The sequence below is a fragment of the Sander lucioperca genome, chromosome 7 (assembly GCF_008315115.2).
Source record: "Sander lucioperca isolate FBNREF2018 chromosome 7, SLUC_FBN_1.2, whole genome shotgun sequence".
Taxonomy (NCBI): domain Eukaryota; kingdom Metazoa; phylum Chordata; class Actinopteri; order Perciformes; family Percidae; genus Sander; species Sander lucioperca.
The window spans coordinates 38,445,141-38,457,964 of record NC_050179.1 but is presented as its reverse complement, the minus strand read 5'-3'; the positions used below and the strand labels follow the sequence as shown (position 1 = coordinate 38,457,964).

At 39.7% G+C, this 12,824-nt stretch overlaps 1 protein-coding gene across 1 annotated transcript; it reads right to left on the bottom strand.

Annotated features, from left to right (window-relative positions):
* Window positions 1-6,867: 6,867 nt before the first annotated feature.
* Window positions 6,868-11,569, bottom strand: LOC116040114 (CD209 antigen-like protein D). Its single transcript, XM_036003589.1, has 5 exons — window positions 11,527-11,569; window positions 11,343-11,411; window positions 7,695-7,828; window positions 7,387-7,487; window positions 6,868-7,294 (listed from the first exon to the last, which is right to left on the bottom strand). The coding sequence occupies exons 1-5, from the start codon at window positions 11,567-11,569 to the stop codon at window positions 7,153-7,155; spliced, it is 489 nt and encodes a 162-aa protein (XP_035859482.1). The 3' UTR covers window positions 6,868-7,152.
* Window positions 11,570-12,824: the final 1,255 nt, after the last annotated feature.

The window sequence follows — 12,824 nt, the reverse complement described above, 5'->3', positions numbered from 1 at the left end:
GGTCCAGGGGGGGACTACAATCAGAGACCTTCGAGGGAGGGGGACCAGGAAACAGTTTATCAAATAAATGACCAGCTTCAGAGAAGTGCTTATTAAAGGCAAGGCTAATACCATTTGGATCAGAGATCACACAGTCGTTTACTTTGATGCTGAGGGGCAGAGCACTAGAGGGCCGACTTTTAGTCATGTTAATTGCACCCCAGAACTTGGCAGGATTAGAATAAGAGGTGGTGACTAAATTTAAAAAGTATTCAGATTTAGCCTTTCTTACAGCTGAAGTACATTTATTTCTTAGTTGTCTAAAGGACAGCCAGTGTTGGGGGTCAACAGTGCATCTGGCATGGGTCCAAGCACTATTCCTATTATTGAAGAGGGTAGATAGCTCATGAGTAACCTATGGCACTACCCTATCTTTAATCCTGGTCCTTTTATAAGGGGCATGCTTGTTTACAAAGTAATTAAATGCAGTTACAAAAGAGTCGAGAGCGACCTCAACGTCATGAAACTGGCCCATATAACTCCAGTCCCAATCTGTTAAATCCCCCAAAAACCGTTCTGCATCAAACTTTCTAAGGTTCCTCTTGGAGACAACCTGAGACGCTGTCTTTTTTACCCGCACATCCCTTACACAGACAATAAGGGCAGTGATCGCTGACTGCTAGCTCATAGACACCATTAGGAGAATATTTGCCAGCCTTGTTGGTGAAAATTAGGTCTAAGGGCGTTTTCACCGACAGCCTTTATTTCGGTTGAATTGAACTAGAGTTTGTTTGCCCCGCTGGTGCGGTTCGTTTGGGCAGGTGAGAACACGGCAATCGAACTCTGGTGCGCATAAAAAGCGGACCAAACAAGCGTACCGAGACCTGCATTGAAGAGGTGGTCTTGGTACGCTTTCATTCGAACTCTGGAGCGGTTCGTTTGTGGTGAGAACGTGATCTGTACTCGAACCGCACCAACTATATGTACTACGCAAGTCTGAGCTAATGTCTCTTGTAGTCAGGTGTGTTCAGCAGTCTGAGTTGATGTCTCCTGTAGTCAGGTGTGTTCAGCAGTCTGAGTTGATGTCTCCTGTAGTCAGGTGTGTTCAGCAGTCTGAGTTGATGTCTCCTGTAGTCAGGTGTGTTCAGCAGTCTGAGTTGATGTCTCCTGTAGTCAGGTGTGTTCAGCAGTCTGAGTTGATGTCTCCTGTAGTCAGGTGTGTTCAGCAGTCTGAGCTGATGTCTCCTGTAGTCAGGTGTGTTCAGCAGTCTGCGATGCAGAAGAGCAGCAAACTGTAGCAGCTTGCAGTGTTTCTATCACAGAAATAGACTGCAGTCAAGCTTGCCATCCGTCACTCGTATCTCCGTGGTCAAACCAGCTTCCGCTAAAGTTGGAGACAGACGCCGGCAGAGCAGAGAGAAGTCTCGGTGACCAGAGCAGACGTAGTAACGTCTCTCGCGAAACAATGTCTGATAATTTTAATGAAATGAGCTGGTTTGACCACTAGACCAGAACACAGGACCTTCTTCCTGTATTTACTTTCTTGCTCCCACCTCCAGACATATCTGACCAATAAAAGGGCTGGACGTTCTTGCCTGATTTGTAATGACGTATTTTGGTATGCTTGGATTTTTCCAGGTGTGAAACCAAACCAAACCAAACCGACCGAGGGCAAATCGCTCCAAGTTTACTAACTCACCAAGTGATTCGGACCAAAGCAAACGAACTACAGGTGTGAAAACGCCCTAAGATTGTAGATTTGGAGTAATCTTTAGAATTTGGTCTAGTTGGCTCTGTAATTAGTTGTGATAAATTTAGACTGCACATGAGATTTTTAAACTGCACAGAAGCATAACTCAGCCAATGGTGGTCTGGTGGTATGGTCTGGACCATAGGCGTCGATTTCGGTGGGGATGGTGGGGACGCGTACCTATCAGATTTCGTCATGAGTCATTTTGTACCCACCACATTTTTTGAAAACCTCAAGCTCAATTTAGTTAAAAAAAAATAAAGACATAATTCTTGAGCGACAGATTCCAACAAATCCACACAAATCTCTATCCCCACAGGGCAGGCACAGACACAGCCGCTCTGCTGCTGCGCTGGCTACACTCTTCTCTGTTCACAACGCTGCCTGTCGGGACATTCTAATGCTTAACGTGAAAAAGCTTAACATGGTTTAATGTAGGCTACCTAAACAACGATCAATGATCACCAAATTTCTCATGGCCATTTTGTCATGAACACTTAAGTCTAAAAAAACTAAACCGAAATTCAACGATTATAGAAGTTATCTCATTAAAGTTTTCTTCTTCATTGGCGCCTATGGCGAGGAAAAAGCTTAACGTGGTTTAATGCACCTAAACGATCAATAATTACCAAATGTCTCTCTCATATTGCTCCTCATAACCACTGAAAACTGTCGAAAAATCAAACTAGAAATGTGGTGATGATTGATCGATGTTAAGGTACATTAAACCATGTTAAGCTTTTTCACGTTAGGACTTATAAAGCCCATGAGAACTGTACAGAGTCAACCCACAGCCGCTCCGCTGCCCTGCTGAAAATGTGAAGCAGAAACGTTTAATGTCAGAAAACGTCCATAATAACTGGACTTTGGGTTAGATTTTTGCACAGTTTTCAGTGGTTATGAGGAGCAATATGAGAGAGAAATTTAGCGATCATTGATCGTTGTTTAGGTACATTAAACCACATTAAGCTTTTTCCTTATAGGCTCTGATGAAGCAGAAACACTTAATGTCAGATAACATCCATAATAATAGGACTTTTGGTTTGATTTTTTTTTTTTACAGTTTTCAGTGGTTATGAGGAGCAACATGAGAGAGAAATTTGGTAATCATTAAATAAGAAATGCTTGAATTTTCAAGTTTTTTGGTCTAAACGTCATACCCAAATTAAAAGTGGTACAGCTCCCATATACTTTGACACTCAGGGATGTGCCTGGTATCATTGGAAAGGAGACACTCTCAAGTTTGTGTTACACGTGTCAGGGTGATTCTAGGCCTTACTGACACAGAGTTACAGAGGCTAGAATGGAGGGTTTTTATTTCCGTCCAAGTCATACATCTGTAAAATTATTAAAATGCACTACTGGAAACACATCTAGTGAGATACAGACAACACAATGTCATAGCCACATGTCTCAGCTTACTACAGAAACAATATTTTTATTTAAATCTTTTATAATTTTATATGAATTATTTTCTACATATGTCTGTGCGTTTTTCTGATTTCCATTTGAAAAGTGCAAAGAAAAAAGCCAATAAAGTACAAAATAAAACACTTCTCAAATACACAACCACACCTACATCAATCCTAAACATACTTGAAATAACTATATGCATAAATATGTTGGGTACTCGTAGGTGTACAGATTCAATTATTGGCATATTATCAAAGATGTTTATCAAAATTAATAGTCATACTCTCAGTCAACTCATGTCTGGACTAACGTGGAATTAGGGCAGACTGAGAATTTCGTCTGACTGAGGGGACGTTCATTATAACCACTCCGGTGTACAGCACCTAAACTCCGTGGAAGGAGCTAGCAATGTAGCATTTACAGGTCACCCAAGCTACATTAATCAACACATCATCAACAAATATCGTGATCAAATGATATATTCACAGCCAAATAATGGGACACAGCGGTCACCATCAGATTAATAAATCATAACGTGCAGCAATAGCACTGTATTAATCAGATCACATTAATGGTAACACAAAATAGCAGCAATAGCAAATTACTCATTAATAAAACACACTATTTATCTCTGCCCAGACGTAAGCCTTCTTACTGTGTGTTCAGTCCGTTTGTTCCTGTCCATGGATTTCCACAAAAGAACAGAACCGGTCCATGTCTGCTCGTCAGCAGATCACAGAGGAAACTTTCCCTCCAAAAAGGGCAGAAGGAGGGGAAGTTAGAGTCGACTTTGATGAAGGAAAAGCGTTGTTTCCTTCTCCTGCAGATATGAAAACACTGGCGCGTGGTTTCATAGGATCCACAGTGCTCCCAGCACCGAAATTAAATCCACTTTGTTTCAAAAATGGAAGTTTTAGCACAACTTGTCGTGCTGACCTGTCTTCAACCGGAGTTGAGGTGGAAAGTGAAGATTTTGGTGTCTAAGCCAGTTTTATAGTCTCAGGCCCCATGCTGTGTTTGGAGTCCACTGGTCCAATGGGAATGCAGGACCTCCTGGTGTTTCAGCCATTTTGTGCTGTAACACCTGGGTGCGACTTGCAATCTCCTGCTGTAAAATGGGGCTTCACCCTCTTGACTGAGAAGCCATGTGCTTTCTTTGTCTCAGAGGTAGATCAGGATTGGAATTTTCCATGAAGGGCCCAGATTCCTTTGTCTCTCAGAGGTTGATTTAATCTAGGGCCTTATTGTTTAATGTCCAGTTTAATTCTTCCCTACTGTGGTCCCAACAAATATATAGAAATAAGTAATTATACATTGCACAGGGCGCGATATGCTATAGGAGGCCCTGTTTTTGCTTTGACACAGCTCCAGCCATTACAGGGTTAAAATTTCACTGGCACATTTGGTATCTATCGACTTGTCTGCTCATTGGCTACAAATGTAGCCGGGTCTTATAGCATTTAAATCTAACTGGTCCGAGCAAATGTCACTCGAGTACACGTGGGCTCACATCGCGTCAGAGGACTCTTCAGCTTTACATTGGTGTATCACAGGCAAACCTGCACTGATTGGCTTATCCCAGGTCTCTATGGAAACCTTAGAAGTCAGAGAATACAGTGACGCCCACATCAAGTTGCTAGGCCCCTCAGGAGAGTTGCTAGGCCCCTCAGGAGAGACGCGAGGAAGCAATAAAAATACGGAAATGAAAAACAGTTTAGCGATTTTCCGTTGTGATTCGGCCAGAAACGTCAAGATTGTGAGGCAAACAGCTCGTTTTGGATATAATGGCTTGGATATTCCATTTCCTTGGACTCTTGGGGATTTAAGAAAAAAAGTGTTGGGCAAAAAATCCCCGCAGTTGCTAAAGGGACAAGGAAAAAGGTATGGATGCACTACACACGGGCTGCGCTGTTTACGCTGTATTGTTTTATTTTCCATAACTTTGTAGCAGTTGTGTAACTGCTATAAATCATCTTATGCTTTGTGTGTGGGCTTAATGGAATCCTGAGAGTCTACCCTTTCAATTGGTGTGTCGCATGGCTGTATATTTTGAAGATTTAATGCTTTAAAGTTATAAAAACGTTTATGAATGGAGGTTACAGCGACACCACAGCCACAAGCTGTACCGTAGACGGTACAGTGAACGTTAAGAGGTTTTAATCATTGCTTATGTACATTAAACCACGTTTAATCTCACGTCTTTCAAAACATGACCTGTGCGAAAGAGAAAAAAAAAAGAATGCGTCATTGTACCCAGCACTTCTGAAAATGCACTTCCGAATGCATCTCTTTCCCCAGCACATTTCAAACCAAACTGACGCCCATGGTCCGGACCATGATGGACCTTTACGGCTAGAAATTCAAAGCAATTAGCAAGAGAAACAGCATTTAAAATTGACACTGAAAAACAAGATTTTTTATTTTTTTACTTTTTTATTTGCTTTTTTAATTTAACAATCCCATGACACGCAGTCAGTCATTTTGAGCAATTTACAAAAAAAAAAAACAGAATGCCACCTCCCTCTAATTTCCCACCCACCCCCAAATCCACCCAGTTCAGGTCCAAAGCGGACGGGGATATCCTGAACAGAACTTCTCATGACTAATGGGCAAATCAGAGCCCCATGACCTGAAATCCCCAGTAACTAACAAGGATTCCCAGTGTCCTGACTCCCAGAACAGCAGATCAGTCCAATATCAGAGCAATAACAACACAAACAGGCAAACGGCATGGCAGCGCCACATGCTCAAGGCACAGCCTTGACCGACAGAAAAAGCAAAACTAAAAACTGTACAGTTATACGGGCAGTATGGGGTGCCGAATGTAAAAGTTCGGTTACAATTTTTTAGCTGATAAATTTTCAACATTTAGCTCACTTTCCTCACATTTAGCGCATTTTCCTCACATTTGAGACAGAAATTATATATATATATATATATATATATATATATATATATATATATATATATATATATATATATAGATCTTTCTGCCTCACGACAAAAAAAACTGCTCAAAAAAATCCAAATTCTTTGACATATAGCACCTTTTTTTTTTTTAACAGTAACGCAAATAGTTACTTTCCCTGGTAACGAGTTACTTTTATCATAGAGTAATTCAGTTACTCACTACTTTTTGGAACAAGTAGTGAGTAACTATAACTAATTACTTTTTTAAAGTAACTTTCCCAACACTGGTAATAACTTTGCTGAATAAAAAAATACAATCCTGCTGCTGCCTGACTTTTCCTAAAAGAGTCTGTATTTTAATTTAAAATTGTTTTTATATACATTACACAAAAGGCAAAGAAAATACAATCACTTTGACCTATTTCGGCCATACACGGTCATATTGACCGCTCGGATTTTATCGCTTCCTGTATGCCTGTAGACAGGTGAGTGGGTATTGATATGTATTTACTTTTAGGTTTTATTGTAGCCTACTTACAGTAACGAGCGTAGCGGTATCTATAGGGTAGATAGCCTATAATATGGCACTGTAACTCCAGCGCGGCAAAGAGTAACTTCGTTTTGTATGGGCTTCTCTACGGCTTTTGAAGTTACGGCAAAGACAACACACAATTTTCTCCACAAAACAATAACATTGCCTCAAAATATTTGTCCACATGATAAAGCAGATCTTTAATGTTCCAAAAATGACAATAACTCAATTTCGACCAAAATTGAGTTACGTTAGGTCTTTTCGCTTTGCACCGCAGAATAAATCAAAGCATGTATAACATTTTGTAGTTTTTTTCTTCTTTTTTTCTGCCAAAGCAGTGGACCTCGTTGGACATTTGTTTCTAAATGTTAACAGGTCACTTTACTGCAGCGCAAATAACCAGGCTTCAGATTATCCCACACTGAGCTGGCAAATCCTAAAATGCTGGTTTTACTTGGAAATGATGTGTCCACATGAGTATATTCAGGTTGCTTTTGTGAAGATTTAAATTGTATCAACAATATATTTATCGTCCTTAGTTTTCTGTCTGGTGGGTTTGGTTGCAGAGTTATGGACGGTCTTTCATTTCACAGATCCAGTTGAGTAGAGTGGAACAGCCTACATCATTCCAGCTGTTTTCTGAATCAAATTTCTTTATTTCCACACAGTTTTCATTTTCCCCACCGTTAGGCTCCCTGGAATCCCAGTAGCTGAAAAAAAGATCTTTTATCAGAGAACACAACCCAAGAAGCACAAGATAGTGATTTAGTTTGAATGGACCAAATGGAAAAAATGTGTGAACCTTTTGGTCAGTGGAGTCCCATCCACCCATTTCCACGTCCCCTCTGTCTCTGAGTCAGTCAGGCCAATCCACAGTCTCATCTTAAATTTTCTTGTGAAATCCTTGAGAGAGTCACAAACTTTAAACAATATAACAGAATCATTCCAACGTTCACATCTATTGAACTAATTTCAATGTATCAGCCATCGCATTGACCTTTACATTCATTCAACATTTGTATTCTTTATTCTAAACTACGTCACACACACACACACACACACACACACACACACACACACACACACACACACACACACACACACACACACCTGTTCTTCTTTGCTGTTGATAATCACCAGGTCTGCACCCTTTTGACGACAGTCATCTCTACTCTGTTGCCAGGTTTTCTTGGTAGAAGAAATGTAGTAGAAACTACCGCTGAAATACTCCCACCCTTTTTGAGCTTAGTGAAAACAGAAAGAACCCAAATGAACAACAGAATTAACAAATGGTCTTTCATTGGGGCAACAAAAGGGCAACATATTATTTGGTGGAAAAATAAAAATGATTGTAAAGTCAACAAATGTAAATGTGACAAATCTATTGCACCATTCATTCTGTAGCTCGTAGTCTTCTTACTTTTGGACTTATGCTATAACTTAATAATGGAAGAATGAAAAAGGAAGGAAAATTGTTTACATATTTGAAATGCAGCACATTGTTTGTGACAGACTACATCTCTTGACATTTACTGCATGATGATACTGAGAAGCACACTCTGTAATGTGCTGTTGAGTTATCATAATTTAGATCAGACAAGGGCATGATGATGATTTTGTTCCTCATTCACTTGAAACAGGAACTCTATTTATGTGTAGTATATCCGTCTTCTTCCCAGTAAAACATCAAAGTTCCACAGAAGTGATCAAAAAACAGTATTTTCATATATCAGTGTTTCCCATACATATTAAAACCTACCCAGGTAGATTAAGTCCGTATTCTGTTTTTTTCCCATTTTTTTTTCTGATGTTTTTTTATAATATAATATATATTTATTTCAGACTCACAAGTAGGTCCATAGCAGGAAATACACAAAAGAAATATAAAAAAAATATCTAAAATATCTAATAATATCTAAATAAAAATATATATATATATATAAAAATACATACATACAAAATACAATACATGTGTCATTTTAGGAATTTGTGTGCAAGCTGTCATGCCAGTGTTTTCAGTAGAGCTGGGGGTAAACGATTATTTATTAAACGATTAATCGGGCGATTATTTTATCGATTAGTCGACTAATCTAACGACTAATTGGACGATTAATATAACGATTATTTTTCTGTTGCTCAATTAATAAAAACCATAATGTATCTCAAATAAATACCAAAAAATTCTTAATATATTTTATTAAACAATTTTGCACAGCAAAAAATCTTCTGCTTTACACAAAATAAAATAATTATTTTACTGTTATACAAAATGAAAGGCCAGCCTGTTTACTCTTTTACAGTACCAACATAACTCTCTTGTTCAAAAAAATCAAGTTGTAGTGCAAAAAAGAAAAACACTGTGCAGTGCACAGTACAGACATTCCTTGGATTGTTTAACACAACATAACAGTCCCAACATAAAACCTGATGCATAATCAAACTGACTCTCTTAACTGCTATTCTGTAGGTTTACATGCTAATGCAGCTGTGCACGTTGGTGGTGCTAGGCTAACCAACGCATCTTAGCTCTCTGTGCAGTTTGTTCGTGCTAGGTTAGTAGCTAACGTTCACGTTAGCTAACGTTAGCTACTATAGATAGCTGTGTTCTGCAGCTGTAAGCTAGCTACCATTCAAGCCAACATTAGATGATAACTAACGTTAGCTAAACACAGCTGCCTAGGCGCCAGTAGCTAGCTAACGTTAACGTTAGCTACTAACCCAGCACGAACAAACTGCACGGAGAGCTAAGATAGTTAGCTAGCACCACCTAAGTGCGCAGGCTACACAACACACTGTGAGGAGGTTGCTGTTTCCTGCAATGTTTTGGTCTCCCACATGTGTGTGTGGCGAAGCGTCGACGCAAAAATACGACGTCGACGTAATTTTGACGTCGACATCATCGACGCGTCGCTGCAGGCCTAGTTTTCAGACCCAACAGAAATCTTTCAGGGGCGGGCGGTTTGAATATTTATGCGGTAGCGAGCAGGCAGTCCAAAAAAAAAAAACAGCGGGTCCCAGCATTTAGGAGCTCTTCTCCTGATCAGTGCTTTAACCCACTGTTCATAGGTTGGCCTGGCTAGGTTTCATAAGAAAATCAGAAAAGCACACAGAGCATCCAGTTGGACTCCATCCAAAACACTTTATTAACACTCCTATATCTGTCTCTCTCATTTATTTCCCGACTTGGAAAAAAACTTTGGGACAATCATAATATTTACTGGGAACTTTACATGTAAAATGATCACTTGCATTTGCCCATTATTGGACTTGCACGCTTCTGGATCCAAACTCTGATTATTGAATTATTCATCATACTTACCTAAGTTATTCAGCTTCCTCTTCAGATCATCTCTCTCCTTAGTCAGGGTTTTGAAACCAGCCTCAACATCTGAAAAAGAATTCTCTATGAATGTTAGCATAGCACAAGTTCTCTTTAGATAACAGAGTATCAGAAACTGCTGAATGTGACTGCTGTAAAGAAACTACAAGTGTGGATTACAATGTAGCACTTTGTTACTATTCATTAAGGAATCTACACCTATAAAAAGAGTTTATTATTTAATCTTTATAGTCTAAAATGATCTGTTGTTTCCTCTTCTTCATATAAAACTAGGGCTGGGGGATATGGAGGAAATCAAATATCACAATATTTTTGACCAAATACCTCAATATCTTTTGGTACTTTCACAAAATATATACACAATGAGAGTTTTGATAAATAATCATCAGTAAGATGGATTTAAAGAGTAAGTGGGTAAAGGCAAATAACAGAACAGCTGGAACAGTCTGGTGAGTTCAGAAAAGGACATCACTTTACTGTAATGCAGCCCTTAAAACCAGGAAAAGACTACACTTATACCATTTTACGATAACCAAAATATAAGAATATCTAGTCTCATATAACCATATCAATAAAAAAGTGATATATTGCCCAGCCCTATCTTATACCGTATCATTAGCTCTCTTAGAACTACATCAGTGATCCTCTCACATTGTCAGACCTATCTCCATGGCACTGCGGGCAAAAATCTGGCCCCTCCACACATACACTACACATAGGAATAAACATGGTCAGGGGTTGTTTGCATTTCTTTAAACCAATCACAATCATTTTGGGCGGCAATAAACTCTGGAGGCAGCAAACATGGCTCTGCAAAATCATCTCAGGAAGGAACTTGTTTTGGTGAAACATTTGCACCCAGCAAAAGAAAATGCAACATTCAATACTAAATGAAGTTAACTGTTCACGCAAAGCAGTAATGCAAGCTATTTAAATGAGCTGGATACATGGGTAAACCTCATTAGCTCTTAGCAGTGTATCGCTGTGTGTACTTTGTCAGTAGTTAGAGAGTAAATGGTAAAAGTAGTTTCATCATCGTACTTACTCAAGTTGGTTCTCTTCAAGGCGTCTCTCTCTGAAACTGTCATTTTAAGAGGAGAGGTTATCATTTTTGTCAACAGAATCAGAGTAGTGGTAATTTGTTTAGTTTAACTTTGGGAAGACAAACTTCTTGTATTCTCTAAGAAACAAAGAGCCAAGGTGGTGTCAATGACACATCTGGATGTTTGCACTATCATATGATTGCTCTAAAGCTTTAGGTTTTACGGATTTAATGATGCTGACTTAAAAAAACTTTAGGACAATCATGATATTTACCGGGAACTTTCCATGTAAAATGATCACATGCATTTGCCCATTATAAGACTACCACCCTTTTGGTTCCAAACTCTGATTATTGAATTCATCATCATACTTACCTAAGTTATTCAGTTTCCTCTTCAGGTCATCTCTCTCATCAGTCAGGTTGTTGAAACCAGCCTCAACATCTGAAACAGAATTCCCATTATCTGTTGCATTAATCTATAGATGACTGGGTGTTTCTTTCCTCTTCTTCATCTAATACCATATCATTAGCTTTCTTGTAACTATATCAGTGATCACTAGTGATCCTGAGATGATTGTTTTTGGATCTCATCCTCTCCATAATGTAGGAACAGAGAACTGAAACTGCTGTGTCATTGAATGTTAATGCATAGTAAAAAAGAAGTGTGGATTATGATGTGGCACTTTGTTACCATTCATAAAGTGATCTACACTTATACACTTATTTAATCTGCGTAGTAGCCAGTTGCACTTCATAGTCTAAAATGATCTGATCAATTCAAACCACCAACAGTGGATTATCATATCAATCCTGGTCTCTCTTTGTCAGACCTATCTCTACAGCGCTGTGGAGGAAGGTCTGGCCCCTCCACACATACACTACACATAGGAATAAACATGGTCAGGGGTTGTTTGCATTTCTTTAAACCAATCACAATCGTCTTGGGCGGCGCTAAACTCTGGAGGCAGCGAACATGGCTCTGCAAAATCATCTCAGGAAGGAACTTGTTTTGGTGAAACATTTGCACCCAGCAAAAGAAAATGCCTCATACAGTATTATATTAAGGTAACTGTTGACATGAAGCAGTGGCAGATCCCCACCAATCGGTCCCAAAACGTCCCAGTTAGAGAGTAAATGCCCTGTCCGTGACTAAAGAGACAGTTCACTTTAACACATCATTTACATAGTTTTTTCATCTATCAATTATAGGTAGTTATATTAAAGCAACACTGGAGAACTTTTCCTGCTTCGGTCCCCCGACAGGTTGGAAGCAGAATTGTCCATTACATTACATCATGCAAGTTTGCCAGATCAACAGGTTCTCACACTCATCTCGTAAAATATGGACGCTTGGTCAGGTGCTTGTTGTTGTTATTGACGCTAAAAGTGTCCTTTAGCGCTATAAGTAAACACGCTTGGTCAGGACTATTGCCGTCCCTTTAGCGCTTTAAGTAAACACGCTTGGTCAGGACTATTGCCGTCCCTTTAGCGCTTTAAGTAAACACGCTTGGTCAGGACTATTGCCGTCCCTTTTGACGCAGTTATGTTAAGGAAAAGGTCGTGGGTGGGCTTACGGTTCCGTGACACGCGGGAAGAACAGGATGGTTGGGTTTAGGAAAGGGTCGTGGGTGGGCGTATAGTTCTCTGACACGCGGGAGGAAAGAAAAAATCGACTGAGCAAGCGTGACAAGCGGGACGCGAACCCTGCTCTCCTGGGTGAAAGTCCTGTGTTTGTTTGACCCATCCCCCACCCCAACCAACCTCCATATGTGGAAATTCACCCTTACATATTACTCGCTAAATCCTATCTAACTGTTGCTCTCCCCAGTGCGTTACACAAACACGCTGAAAGACG